The 15,092-nt window shown below is 45.0% G+C and overlaps 1 protein-coding gene across 4 annotated transcripts in view; it reads left to right on the plus strand.

Annotated features, from left to right (window-relative positions):
• The first annotated feature begins 1,037 nt into the window (after positions 1 to 1,037).
• SMS (spermine synthase) overlaps positions 1,038 to 15,092 on the plus strand; it is a 220,255-nt gene continuing 206,200 nt past the window's right edge. For 3 of the 4 annotated variants that reach the window (XM_089656059.1, XM_089656058.1, XM_089656061.1), the window contains exon 1: positions 1,038 to 1,219. In XM_089656059.1, the coding sequence (XP_089512185.1) occupies positions 1,171 to 1,219 (49 nt within the window). In that variant the 5' untranslated portion in view covers positions 1,038 to 1,170. The remainder of the gene's footprint in view (positions 1,220 to 15,092) is intronic. The other variant, XM_089656060.1, reaches the window with a different exon arrangement.

Genomic DNA, 15,092 nt, shown 5'->3' on the forward strand with positions numbered 1-15,092 from the left:
GCACGTAGAACTTGGCATTAAACCCAAAACCAAACCTGTAGTATATTGCAGCTTACTAAATCTTAGTTATGGTGGAAGGGGCCATGCTTGTGGCAGTGAACGGGATAGAGTCATCCACACGGGGTGCTTTCCTGCAGGCTCCATGTTTTCCTGGCCCAGGGCTATACAGGCGCTGTGTGCATCCCCGCATCGGCACCCCATTCATATCTATCGGGACACACAGCTGTACAGACCCTGCCGCTGTGTCCTAATATATGACATGCAAGTGAGTACGGGTCCTTGAACACATGCTTGGGGGCCCGCAGCCGTACTCACCTTCATATCATATTAGGATACAGCAGCTGTGTGTCCTAATAGAAATGAATGAGACACCGCCTAGGGCAGCACAAAACCTAAATACACCACTTCCTGCTAGCTAGGTGTCTCATCACACAGCGGAAGCAAAAAGAATGTGACATCACCTCTGCTTTCAACGTGAAACATGCTGTCACTTTCACACCTGCAAATCATATATAGTGTTTCCATATTCCTGTCCATTCCTCACAGGATGCCAACAAGCTAGTGAAGAAGTGACCAGGGGCGGACTGACAACTCATGGGGCCTCCGGGCAATAGGGGATCATGGGGCCCCTGTGTCCTAACCCAAACTCAAACCACACCCAAAAAAGCCTATGAAAGGTACCAGGGGCAACTCATGGGGCCCTCTACTGACCCCGGGCCCTCGGGCAGCGCCTGAGTTCCCAAATGGTCAGTCTACCCCTGGAAATGACATTGCATGCTGTATAGGCTTTCTATGTATCCATATCAATGAAATACGTGGAGATTGCTGTGGTTTGACTCAGTTTTCTATGCAGTATTTAGATTTATGGAATAAAACCGATAACTTTCCGTCCCTGTGGATATGTTTGGACCTGCCGTAATACCTTCTAGTAGTGTGACTGACTGGCAGCTGCTGCGCCCCCTAATGGTGGGAGAGCGGCAGTGCAGGAGGCCTTACGTCTACACGGCTGCCGGGGAAGCCCGCCCCCTCCCTCCGTCCCTCCTCCCACACACCGGGCTCTCTCTCTCTCTCCCTGGGCTCGCTGTAGACACTCTCAGTCTGTCTGTGACACAGGCCAGTGCAGCAGCAGTAGCCGCCTCCCCCAGGCATGGCACAGGGCTCTAGCTCACTATGGCAGCAGTGCGACAAAACACCCTCGACTTCCAGCTCTGTGGCACAGGTAAGGAGGGGGGTGGGGTCACCGAGGGGTCATATGTAATCTTTCTGGAAATGAATGAGGGGGAGGGGACGTGGTGCACAGAGCAATGCAGGGGGGCTAGGGAGCCATTCTAGGGGGTGTCCCTGAAGGTGACACAGGAAGTTGGGACTTGAAAGCATGTCTATCCTTCTTCCCTTGCTGTGTGAAGGCTGCTCATTGGTGACAGAGCATGCAATGGGGGGAGGAGGGTGGTACACTAGTGCATTGGGTGTTGTGTTCTTTAATCCCAGCAAAGTGTCCCCAATGGGGTGTCCCCACAGCCAGCACAGGCCCCATGGTGACACATTCAGCAGCCTGGGCTTCAACCTTGGACCTAGACCCCTGTGCTGAGTACACACAAGGACAGGCAGTGCAGGCCTTGGCCATAGCCAGCTCTTATTGGGGATTGTTATGTTTTATTTTGTCTGCAGGGTGACCTTTGTTTGTCTTTTGTTGCCCATGCTGCTTCCTTTCCCTATAGAGCAGAGGGTGTGTGCAAGGTGCTTTGTCTGGCTGCAGTGTGCCCGGTCTGAGGATCCACCATGGAGCTCCAACTTCTGGCAGGATCCCGACCCTCTCCGGTGGACTCTGCGTTTGTTCAGGGACTGTGTATCAGACACTACTTTTATGGCTCTTGTTTTCATCTTCTTTTTAAAGGATAAGTTCACCTTTTAGTAAAAAAAATATAAGATTTTCATTTTTTTGCAGGTAATTTATTTTTTGTTGCAAGTGCCTGTGAAGCATTGCACCAGTGATCAGTAGATGCCTGGTGCCATGTAGGTCTCCTGCAGACCTGTCAGTATATCTGCTTGCCCATACCGGTTGTAAAGGCAGGCAGATATAGCAACAGGAAGAATGAATGAAGTACCACAGTCACCTCACTAGACTGTCTGTAAACTCTTTACTGGAGATGGAAATGACAAGTTGCCAAATTTTACTCCAGATCAGGGGCAGACTGACCATTTGGACACTCGGGCACTGCCCAAGGGCCCAGGGTCAGTAGGGGGCCCCATGAGATGCCCCTGGTACCTTTTTCATAGGCTTTTTTGAGTTTGGGCAAGGACACAGGGGCCCCATGATCCCCTATTGCCCGGGGGCCCCATGATTTGTCAGTCCGCCCCTGGCCACAGTACTCCACAGCGCTGTGGTATATCGTTGAGAACTACAAGCTGAGAGGAGCTAAGGCTGTCAGGACTTGTAATCTCTCATTCACAGAGGAGTATATGAGTGACGCAACTGGGTGGGCAGAGCCCCCCATGGTCACATTTAAAAAAAAAAAAAATCTGACAGCTCGCAGGGGGTAAAAGATCCCCCACTAGCTGTCAAAGCGGGGGAGTGGGGCCGATCTATTCGTAACATGTTACACCCTGAACATGTGACGAAAAGCGAACTTATCCTTTAACCACTTGCTAACCGTGCTATAGCTGAATGATGGCTACAATGCGGTTGTCTAGTTCTAGGAAGGCGTAATGACGTCCTCCCAGAACACGCCCTGCTGTGCTGATCGTGTGATGTGGTAAAAGGCCAATCATAGCAGCCTTTTACCATGTGATCATCCGTGTCCAATGACACAGCAGATCACCAGTAAATGCAGTTGCCGGTTATCGGCTGCACTTTCCTCACGTTGTTACAGCCTGAGGAAAGTACTGTCGATAACCAGCAATTGTCAGAGAACTGATTGGCACTGATGATCAGTGCCCAGCAGTGTCCCCCATCAGTGCTGCCAATTAGTGCTGCCTACCAGGGCCCATTATTGCATATCAGTGCCAGCTCATCAGTGCTACCTATCCATGCCGCCTCATCAGTGCTGCCTATCAGTGCAGCCTCATCAACGCACATCAGAAAAAAATTACCTGTTTGCAAAATTTTATAACCGAAACAAAAACTTTTTTTAAAAAATTTTTTGCTCTTTTTTGTTTATAGCACAAAAAAATAAAACACCCAGTGGCGATTAAATACCACCAAAAGAAAGCTCTTTGTGTTAAAAAAATTATTAAAATTTCATATGGGTACAATGCTGCATGACCGCGCAATTGTCATTCAAAGTGTGACAGCGCTGAAAGCTGAAAATTGGCCTGGGCAGGAAGGGGGTATAAGTGCCCAGTAGGCTAGTGGTTACGCTTAGGCGTGTGTTTGGGCACAGCAGCCTATTCGTTAGACTGTGGAAAATGTAGGGGAAGAGTCCCCGCCTCTTTTTCCAAAACACACCTTTAGGGCAGATGCATGGAAACACGCGGTGCTGCGGCAGCCCGCACCCAAAAACTCACTGCGATTTGCAGTGTATAGAGGTGCCATTAAAGTGGCTGGAAAGGATGAAGGTTTTTTTTTTTTACCTTTAAAGGATGCGTTCACCATTTGCAAAAAAAATAGCAAATGCACATTTTTTGCAGATAAAAAAATGTGCAATTATTTTTTTTTCTAAGGAGCCTGCAGAGCATTGCGCCTGAAATCAGCAATCTCGAACTCCTGCAAACTCTCAGAATAGCTGTCTGTCCATACTTCTGGAACTTCCTGTACAGGAAGGCAGTAACTTGGATGATCAATGGACTACAAGAGCACTCGCCAGCACCCTCCCAGTTCTTTCAGAAATACAAGCCATCAGCTGCAGTGGAAGATGGTACTTGTAGTTTATTCACTCACAGAAAACTGTAAATGAATGATGAGGATGTGCTGGCGGTGTCCTGCACAGATGTGGTGTTTCCAGATTGTGACAGCGGGTGCAGGGAGAAGATCCCCACCTGCTGTCAGAGAGGGGATCGGGGGTGCTTGCTGAACATGTTACACCCTAAATATGGATGTAACATGTTCAGAAGGGTGAAGCATTCTCTGCACTAAGGTAAAAACATCTTCCCCTACACTGTGTGTCTGTTAAAGTGTAAAGCAGTAAAATCGGTATGTATATGAAGTAAAGCATGCTTGTTATACTCACTGTGGAAAATAAGGGGTTAATCCTCTGCATTCTGTAAAAATGCTGTTTGAACCTGACTTCTGTGATCCTCCCCTTCTTCCAGTGCCCCCCTCTTATCTCCTAATAAGACCTATTGTGTGGCGTCACTCTGCACATGCTCAGTTTGGTGTGTATTGCAAGAGAGGGTTTGTTTTTCTTTTTTGGGAGAGTTCATGTGATTGGCACAGGGCCAATCAGCACTGTCCAGGCAGAGGTCAGGGGTGTTGCAGCCTCCTTGAGCAGAATTAAAACTCTTCCTACAAGCTTCAACCAGTGCTCTGCTGAACACTGATAGAAGTCACAATACTGCTCTAACTGCTGATGAGAAAAGGTATTTAGCAGTTTATATTTACTAATATAATTGCATTTCCATGTTCTGTGTACTGTGGGAGACCAGATGTGGTGAATGCAGAGTCCTGGGTTTAGTAACACTTTAAGGATTTGTTTGCAGGTTGGGAACTGGTGCGATTACACTCTAATTCCATACCCGCATATGTGTGAACCTAGCCTTATATCTTAGTGCTGCTGATCTCTTGCAGTTATTTCCCGTCTACATGCGTGCACTCCAGCATCAGCTGCACATTAGAGGGATGAGGCTAGGGATCCTATGAATTGTTTTCTAGTCGAACCTGTACTCCTTCCTTTTTGTTTCTTTTCTTTTTTTTACTCTGATGAACCAGGGGTGAGGATGACCTGGCCTGCAGCACACTGAGCGCAGGTTCATCTACAAATGAGTAGATAGTTTCTACTGCACATTATCACCATGGATCGCCTTCCTAAGGACTGCAGGTGGTGTTAAAAACACAGTTGAGCTATATTTTTACCACCTTCTCAAAGCGGATTTTCAGCCTCCCCTCCTAACACCTATGCTAACTAACTAGTATAGGAAATATCCTGTTCTTGGCTATTGTTGGCCTTTCCAGTAAGGTCATATGATCTGGCTCCCCTGTGTCAGCCAGTGGCAGCTGCAGGGGAGTGGAGGGAACACCAACCAATGTATGGGCCATGGAGTCTATAAATGCCTCTCTCTGCTCCCCTGCAGCCATGGGATCACGTGACCAAAACAGAGCAGGCTGATAATAGGTGAGAATATAGATATTTTTTACACAGGTATTAGGAGGGGGGAGGGGACATTTTTAAGGCTAGTTATGTTTAAGCTGGAATTCCACTTTAAAGCGGAGCTCCATCCAAAAGGGAAAGTTCTGCTTAAAGGACTGCTCCCCATTAAGGTTTGGCACCTTTGGGGAGTGGGGGGGGGGGAGCGGGTACCCGCATTTGACAGGTACCCGCTTCCATTTCTGGTCCGATCGCCTAGGCGATCGGAAGTGGAAGGTGTCCTCCCTCCCTCTCTCCCTGTAGTCTTTTGGAACACGTGACAGGTCCCAGAAGACTAAGGGGCCATTCAGGAAGCACAGCGCTGCTCGCGCATGCGCAGTGGGTACCCGGCTGTGAAGCCGCAAGCTATCACAGCCGGGTGCCCACACTGAAGATGCCGGCCTCCTGGAATACAGGACAGCCGGTGAAACGAGCTGCGGGGGACACACCACAGGACCAAGGGACAGGTAAGTGGCTGTTTTTTTAAAAGTCAGCAGCTACAGTTTTTGTAGCTGCTGACTTTTCTTTTTTGATAGGTTGAGTGCTCCACTTTAAGCTGCAAAGTCAACCAGGTAAGGGTGTGCAGATACTGTGTCCACAATGCTTTGCAAAACACAGAGAAGGTAAGTATGACATGTTTGTTATTTAAACATCCTCTAAGGCAGTGTTTCTCAACTCCAGTCCTCATGGACCCCAACAGGTCATGGTTTCAGGATTTCCCTCAGATGAAACAGCTGTGGTAATTACTAAGGCAGTGAAACTGATCAAATCACCTGTGCAAAATAATGGAAATCCTGAAAACATGACCTGTTGGGGGTCCATGAGGACTGGAGTTGAGAAACACTGCTCTAAGGGAATCCATCACAGAGCAGACCATGTAAGCTTGCAGGCTGGTATCCATTCTCTACAGGTGGTGATAGTGGGGGAGTTGGGGGGTAGCTATGCTTTGCATTTTTACAATCTTACAGTCACATACTCTCTGCTCTGCCGCTTCAGCACTCACTGGAGCGCTGGGCTGTGGAAAAGGCAGGAGTGCCTGGCTCGGCCTCTTGACAGATCGCAGACAGGCTGAGCCAGGTGTCGGTCCAGGCTTCCGTGGGGAACCTGACCATATGTTTGGGATCTTTTCAAAGCCTGGACTGGCTCTCTGACATCAGCTGACAGCAGACTTTAGTCCACTGTTGGCTGAAAACGAGTCACAGGAGTGCAGAATGAACTGCAATCCATACGAGAAGTATAGCCAAAAAAAATCTTTGGCTGTGCTTCTCCTTTAAGGAGAGCCTCAGTACGGTGCAGACAAATGTAGGCATAATGCATTTTTCTGCCGTTCTCCACACTGTCGTGGTGTGAATAAGGCACATAGAAAACAGTTGTTTTCTGCATGTCTTTGCGGAGCCCTGTGTTGACCAGGTGCAGAGAAACACAGGTCTGTACACAACCCTACCCCCTCATTCAGACAGGTAAATAGGCTGTTGCGCTCAGATGCAGCAGTATTCGGTTCTATGTCTGCGTACAAACTGGACAATTAGCTGCGGCCAGTCTGTGTACAGCTGTCTGCATCCAGGGCTGGACATTGCATGCGTCTGCTCAGATGAGCAGTTACATGCAAACAGTGGTGGCAGGTCTTTGTACAGGGTACAAATCTGGCTGTGCTGCTGCCAACTGTGGTTGTTCCCGCACAAAGTGTACATGGAGCAGATGTTTCTCTGCTGCAGATTTGTGGCAGAGAAGCTGATCGTCTGAATGAGGCCTTAGTCTGATGTCACATAGGCAGTTGTGTGGCAGAGATTAATTGCTGCTGTAGATTGCTAATGCCAGTGATATGCTGCTAGCAATGTAATTGCTAGAGATGGTGTTACAGCATTGTGTTGTGCTCTGCTACACATCACTCTCCTTCAGGGATTTGAAACTAACATACAGTCAAAGAAGAGTGTTTGTTGCTGGGAATTTTACTGCCTTCATGAAACGCTGCTGAATCTTGAGTTATTCCTCTGTGGGGAAATCACTGGGGGAGTTCACTACGAAATGTGCATAATACGGTCACCTATGGTCTCTACCGGAGATGCATGTAACAAGGTGACAACACAGGAGCACAGTGAGGAGACAGTTGTCACCCCATAGCAAGAAGTGCCTGTACAAGGACTTTGGCAGGGTGAGCATGTATTGTTTTTATTGAAAGCTGCAGATTTAAACAGAATGAAAATAACCTCTGATATGGCATTTAAAATGGTAAACGTTCTATAGGATTTTAGCAATCTGATTTTAAATCTACTTTAGCAGTTCCCATTTTTCTCTGGAGAACGGTTGGTGTATGCAGAGACACATCTGCTGTGTATCTTTGTGCAGCATACCGTCTGTGTATCCCAGGCACTAATATGTGTGTTTTAGCTACCCTAAACATATTTATGAAGAAATACTTAGTGCCTTGAGTGAATTGACTAGAATCACATAATATATTAATGCATTTGCATGCCACTGTTAGAGATTCGAAAGGCTTAAGGTTTTTTGCCTTTTGCATTCTCTGCATTAAGGTAAAAAACTTTCTGTGCCACATGATCTCCCCCAGCTCCCACCCTCCTTATACTTACCTAAGCTAGATCTCCATCCAGTGCTGTGCCTGAGAGCAGTAGCTCTCTCTCTCATCACAGGGTAGATTGATCGAAGTGGGAGCCACTGGCTTCTGCTACCATCAATCAAATTCTGTGACGAGGCAGTGGGGAACGGGGCCGAGCTGCGGTGTCTGTGTCTATAGACTTTGGCAGCATGGCTCGGTTTAAGCCAGAACAAGTGCCCATAGGAAGGCGCTTCCTATAGGACACATTCATCGGTGAGGTGGAGCCAGGAGTGCTGGGACACCAGAAGAGGAGGACCAGGGCTGTTCTGTACAAAAGCATTGCACAGAGTAGGTAAGTTTAACGTGTTTGTAAATCTTCTTTAAAAAAAAGAAATAACAATCGCTTTAACTGCTTTAGTGCTGCCTCATAGCAGCAATACTGCTACAGGGTGGCAGCTGTGCACAAAATCACATATATACACTTGATTTTGCTTCTCCGGGTACGGGGCGCACGCCATTTGTGGCCATGGCTGTCAATCACTGGGTCCCGGACGGTGATTGCCGAGCATCTCCAATGGGGGGGGGGGAGAGAACTGTTTGAAAACAAAACAGTTCTCTCCCCTGTCATAGATTTTTAGCCACCCTGATTTAAGGGCTAGCAGATCGATCTGCCATGAGTATATTGGATAGCACTATTTTAGCATGTTTGAAAAAATTTTAGTTGGGGAAATCCCAGAACATAGGTTTTGGTATTGTAGGGAATCAATGTGTCAAAGATTTTGTGAATTAGAGTGAACAGATTCCCAAAAAGCCTTCAAATTCGTACATTGCAAATAGATACAGTCAGGTCCATAAATATTGGGACATGGACACAATTCTAACATTTTTGGCTCTATACACCACCACAATGGATTTGAAATGAAACGAAGATGTGCTTTAACTGCAGACTGTCAGCTTTAAGTTGAGGGTATTTACATCCAAATCGGGTGAACGGTGTAGGAGTTAAAACAGTTTGCATATGTGCCTCCCACTTGTTAAGGGACCAAAAGTAATGGGACAATTGGCTTCTCAGCTGTTCAATGGCCAGGTGTGTGTTTATCCCTCATTATCCCAATTACAATGAGCAGATAATAGGTCCAGAGTTCATTTCAAGTGTGCTATTTGCATTTGGAATCTGTTGCTGTCAACTCTCAAGATGAGATCCAAAGAGCTATCACTATCAGTGAAGCAAGCCATCATTAGGCTGAAGAAACAAAACAAACCCATCAGAGAGATAGCAAAAACATTAGGCATGGCCAAAACAACTGTTTGGAACATTCTTAAAAAGAAGGAACGCACCAGTGAGCTCAGCAACACCAAAAGACCTGGAAGACCACGGAAAACAACTATGGTGGATGACCGAAGAATTCTTTCCCTGGTGAAGAAAACACCCTTCACAACAGTTGGCCAGATCAAGAACACTCTCCAGGAGGTAGGTGTATGTGTGTCAAAGTCAACAATCGAGAAGACTTCACCAGAGTGAATACAGAGGGTTCACCACAAGATGGAAACCATTGGTGAGCCTCAAAAACAGGAAGGCCAGATTAGAGTTTGCCAAACGACATGTAAAAAAGCCTTCACAGTTCTGGAACAACATCCTATGGACAGATGAGACCAAGATCAACTTGTACCAGAGTGATGGGAAGAGAAGAGTATGGAGAAGGAAAGGAACTGCTCATGATCCTAAGCATACCACCTCATCAGTGAAGCATGGTGGTGGTAGTGTCATGGCGTGGGCATGTATGGCTGCCAAGGGAACTGGTTCTCTTGTATTTATTGATGATGTGACTGCTGACAAAAGCAGCCGGATGAATTCTGAAGTGTTTCGGGCAATATTATCTGCTCATATTCAGCCAAATGCTTCAGAACTCATTGGACGCTGCTTCACAGTGCAGATGGACAATGACCCAAAGCATACTGCAAAAGGGAAAGAAGTGGAATGTTATGCAATGGCCAAGTCAATCACCTGACCTGAATCCGATTGAGCATGCATTTCACTTGCTGAAGACAAAACTGAAGGGAAAATGGCCCAAGAACAAGCAGGAACTGAAGACAGTTGCAGTAGAGGCCTGGCAGAGCATCACCAGGGATGAAACCCAGCGTCTGGTGATGTCTATGCGTTCCACACTTCAGGCTGTCATTGACTGCAAAGGATTTGCAACCAAGTATTAAAAAGTGGAAAGTTTGATTTATGATTATTATTCTGTCCCATTACTTTTGGTCCCTTAACAAGTGGGAGGCACATATGCAAACTGTTGTGATTCCTACACCGTTCACCTGATTTGGATGTAAATACCCTCAAATTAAAGCTGACAGTCTGCAGTTAAAGCACATCTTGTTCGTTTCATTTCAAATCCATTGTGGTGGTGTATAGAGCCAAAAATGTTAGAATTGTGTCGATGTCCCAATATTTATGGACCTGACTGTATGTTGTAGGGAACTTGTTTGTTTTTTTTTTTACACTGCCAACACCTGTTGTTTGATAGATGGGTAAATGGTATGGAGGATTGCAGTAAATAGATACCCAACATGTCATGCCTTAAAATTGCGCTCGCTTGTGGAATGGCGTGAAACTGCGGTACTTAAAAATCTCCATGGGTGATGCTTTAAAAATTTCTACAGGTTAGTAGTATAAAGTTACAGAGAAGGTCTAGTGCATGAATTATTGTTCTTGCTCTGACATTGGTGGTGATACCTCACGTGTGTGGTTTGAACATCGTTTACATATGTGGGCATGGCCAGCGTATGCGTTCACCACTATATGCAAGCATGGGAGGATGGGAGCACTTTAAACTTGTCTCTTTTCAATTTTTTTCAATTTTTTTGTTTTTGTATTTTGCACTGTCCCTTTTTAAAAAAAAATTTTAATCGCTTTTATTCTTATAACAAGGAATGCATGCATTCCTTGTAATAGTAATAATTAGTGACAGATCCTCTTTATGGAGAGATGTGGGGTCAATAAGACCCCACATCTCTCCTCTGCAATGTAAAGCATTAGATGAAAGAAAGCATTGATCTAGTGACATCGCTCCGGTCCTCCAAGGGCATAGAGATGAGTGGAGGCCATCTTTCCTTTACTAATCTCAATGCCCAACGCCGGGATTGTTCGTTGGTTTCTCAGGTAAGGCTGAAAACTACCGAGCGGCAGGTGGGCTGCAGCGAGGGGCATCAGCAGCGGGTGGCCGGTGGCGAGGGGCAGGGTTTTTTCAGCACCTGTATTGGCGCTTTTTTATTTCATATCAGCCGATGGCCGAAAGGGGTGTTTTCTGCGACCGAAATTTCGGTGCATCCCTAGTGTATGTTGTTGCTTTTTCACTGCAAAGAACTGGCGTGGATGGGAGCCAGACACAGGTTCTCCGCTTCAGCCCAACTATTATAGATGTGTATAGTGGACCAGGGGGCCAAAGTCTTCAAATTAGTAGCTTGGTAGAATTTAAGTACGTTTGGAAAAGCAAGGCCACCTTGGTTACATAAGGTATTTAAGACTTTATTAGATGGCGTTTGGTCGATGTAAAACTCAACAGGTCTATTATAACGTTTTAAGGCAGGAAGTAGGGATAAGAATTGTGAGAGTTTCGAAAATATAGAATTTTGGTAATATCTATGCAACCAACTTATTTGTCCTGAGACTTTAAATGAGGCACAACTCACACGACCAACGAGTAACGAGTTCCCAACATTCATTTTTAATAAATTAATATGCTTCTCATTGCATACAAAAGGAGGATCGAATGATAACAGGCTGATTGGTAATAAATCCATATGAATGCATTTCATACATAAATGGATATATTATTGACCGTATACAATCCAGATGTCAATACATAATTACATTAAAATTGCATCCAAAAACTCAACGTGTTTCGTGACTCTGTTCACTTCCTCAGGAGTAGATGCATGTATAATATAAATCGGTTAAAAATACATGACAGTATTTCCAAATAGTGAACGCCAGGGGAGTCTCCCCCAGGTGCTGTGGAAGTGTTACTCCGCGAGAACCCAAGGGGACAAGCCAGAAGCAGATTCAAAGTGGGTGGGCAATCATGATGGCACCCAAAGTAATTACTTGAATCAAGAGCTGGACATCAAAGTGTTGCTTCTCAGTATCCTCATGGATACTGAGGAAAAGTTTTTATTAAGGCCACGTATAATGACAGAGCAGGGTCAGTGCATGCTGAAGCGCACTGTGTGCAGACATCGCCAACTGTCTGCAGAGTCAATAACTAAAGACCTCCAAACTTCGAGTGACCTTCAGATTAGCACAGCAACAGTGCGTAGATAGCTTCATGGAATGTGTTTCCATGGCTGATCTGCATCCAAGCCTTATCCTCCAGTTTTTGTAGCTGCTAACTTTTATTTTTTTCAGAGGAGACTGGACAACCGCTTTGGGTAAAGTTGAGCAGTAAAAGATGTGTAAAGATTCATAACCGCATGAAGAAAGGGGCCTTTGATACCAATGTACCTAACAGTAGTGCAAAGAAAAAAGACCAGCTTATCCTTTTCAAAATTTTAGGATGACTGTAATATATGATGATTGTATGTCTCGTAGAATTGGCTCGTTGTGAAGAAAACCATTACATTTAGCCATATGTGGCAATAAGACACTGGTATGAAACGTTTGCAATAACTTTAAGGCAGGCTGGCTGGCCCTGGTGCTTTTATATCTAGGAAACATTTTCCTTGTGGCTGCAATCTTGTTTTAGTGATAGGTGATTTGAGTAGGTGAAATTTGAAATGGAAATTTTTGGTAATTAAATTCAAAGATATTGTTGGATGCATTAGAGAATATCTGACAAAGCCAATTTATGAGGTATACCAGGTTTATTATATAAGGCATTGTAGATATCACTGAATACTTGTTCTATGTTTGAGGGGTGAGATTGAAGAGTTGTCTTTGATAGCTAGTGGTGTAGATGGATAGGTTTTCTTGTTTAATTTCTTTACTAAGGGTGTGTGTGCCTTACGCCCGTTGTCATGAAAGAGTTTTCTAATACCAATTAATGTTTTTGTGAACCTGCCTAAGGCCAGTTCCTTTAAATTAGCATGTAGTTTAATAGTATTTTTTTTTTTTTTTTTTAATGGCTGATACTTGAGTAGAAATTTGTTTAACTGCCAGCGGCATTTCCTAAGTATACAGGGATTAAATGTCACCATTAAAATGAGTAGAGCAAGCTCAGACCACGAGATAGGTAAGAAGGTAGGGTGGGTGCATTCAAAAAGAAATAGTCTATGCAGGAGTTTATACGGTAGAGATGGGAGTAGTACATACACTATATTGCCAAAAGTATTGGAACATCCCTCAAAATCATTGGATTCAGGTGTTTCAATCACCTCCATGGCCACAGCCATAAAAAAGCAAGCACCTAGGCATGCAGACTGCTTCTACAAACTTTTGTGAAAGAATAGGTCGCTCTCAGGAACTCCACCTGTGCAATAAATCCATCCATGAAAATTCCTTGCTACTAAATATTCCATGGTCAACTGTTAATGGTATTATAACAAAGTGTAAGCAACTGGGAACAGCAACTCAGCCACAAAGTGGCAGGCCACGTAAAATGATAGCAGGGTCAGCACATGCTGAAGCACACTGTGTGCAGAAATCACCAACTGTCTGCAGATTCAATAGCTAAAAACCTCCAAACTTCCATTGGCCTTCAGATTAGCAAAACAACAGTGCATAGATAGCTTCATGGAATGTGTTTCCATAGCTGAGCTGCATCCAAGCCATATACCACCAAGTGCAATGCAAAGCGGTGTAAAGCACGCTGCCACTGGACTCTAGAGCAGTGGAGACGTGTTCTCTGGAGTTATGAATCACATTTATCTGTCTTGCAATTCGTTGGACGTGCCTGGATTTGGTGGTTGCCAGGAGAACGGTATTTGCCTGACTGCATTGTGCCAAGTGTTAAGTTTAGTTGAGGGGAGATTATGGTGTGAGGTTGTTCTTCAATGGTTGGGCTTGGCCCCTTAGTTCCAGTGAAGGGAACTCTTAAGGTGTCAGCATACCAAGACATTTTGGACAATTTCATACTCCCAACTTTGTGGAAACAGTTTGGGGATGGCCCATTCCTGTTCCAACATGACTGTGCACCAATGCACAAAGCAAGGTCCATAAAGACATGGATAAGAGAGTTTGGGGTGGAGGAACTTGACTGGCTTGCACAGAGTCCTGACCTCAACCCGACTGAACACCTTTGAGATGAATTAGTGCGTAGGCTGTGAGTCATGCCTTCTCATCTGACATCAGTGCCCAACCTCGCAAATGCTCTTCTGGACGAATGGTCAAACATTTCCATAGACACACTCCTGTGGACAGCCTTCCCAGAAGAGTTGAAGCTGCTATAGCTGCAAAGGGCGGGCCAACTCAATACTGAACCCTATTGACTAAGACTGAAATGCCAAAAAAGTTTGTGTGTGTGTAAAGGCAGGCATCCCAATATTTTTGGCGTGTATATTGCCTGTCTAAAGGATGGGCTGTACACCAAGGGGTTTATTTACTAAAGCTGGAGAGTCCAAAATCAGACTCCCTTCTGCATAGAAACCAATCAGCTTCTAACCTCAGCTTGTTCAATGAAGCTTTGGCAATGAAACCTGGAAGCTGATTGGTTTCTATGCAGAAGGGAGTCTGATTTTGGACTCTCCAGCTTTAGTAAATAAACCCCCAAGTGTCAAAGAGCATGTGTTTTCTAGTAAGTTAACAAAACAATTGAGAGCATCATTCAACGTGAGAGGGGTGTTTTTAGTCCAATGGAGTGTTTATCCATGGTATCAGAGTATGACGTAATTAATTCTCCCCCAATGAGCAAGAATTTGTGTTCATTTTTTAAAAGTCTGTTGTAAACTGCAGATAGAAATGCATTTTTATTGACTCTGGGGAATAAATGTTATAAAGGGTGCAATCTGTATAACTCCACCTCCCCGTAAGTATGATGTAATGACAGTTTTTGTCAAGAAGAGTCTGTGATGAAAGGAAGAGCCTGTCTTAATCAGAATGGCAACCCCTGCTTTCCTCAGGTTAAAGGCTTGGAATAGAAAATTGTCTAGATGCAAATGTCAATGAATCTCTTTAATCCAATGTAATATCCGCTCCAGAGTGCCTGAACACACGTAACACCAATTGTCTCTTATAGTTAGAGTTTACATTAAATGATAGAATCTTTATCATAATCGATCTGTGTATGTAGTAAAGCACTATTTGGCTGAGAGCTTCAGTGGGTTAC

The sequence above is a fragment of the Staurois parvus genome, unplaced genomic scaffold (genome assembly GCF_062004578.1).
Source record: "Staurois parvus isolate SC_StPar_1 unplaced genomic scaffold, SC_StPar_1.0 ptg000884l, whole genome shotgun sequence".
Lineage (NCBI taxonomy): Eukaryota > Metazoa > Chordata > Amphibia > Anura > Ranidae > Staurois > Staurois parvus.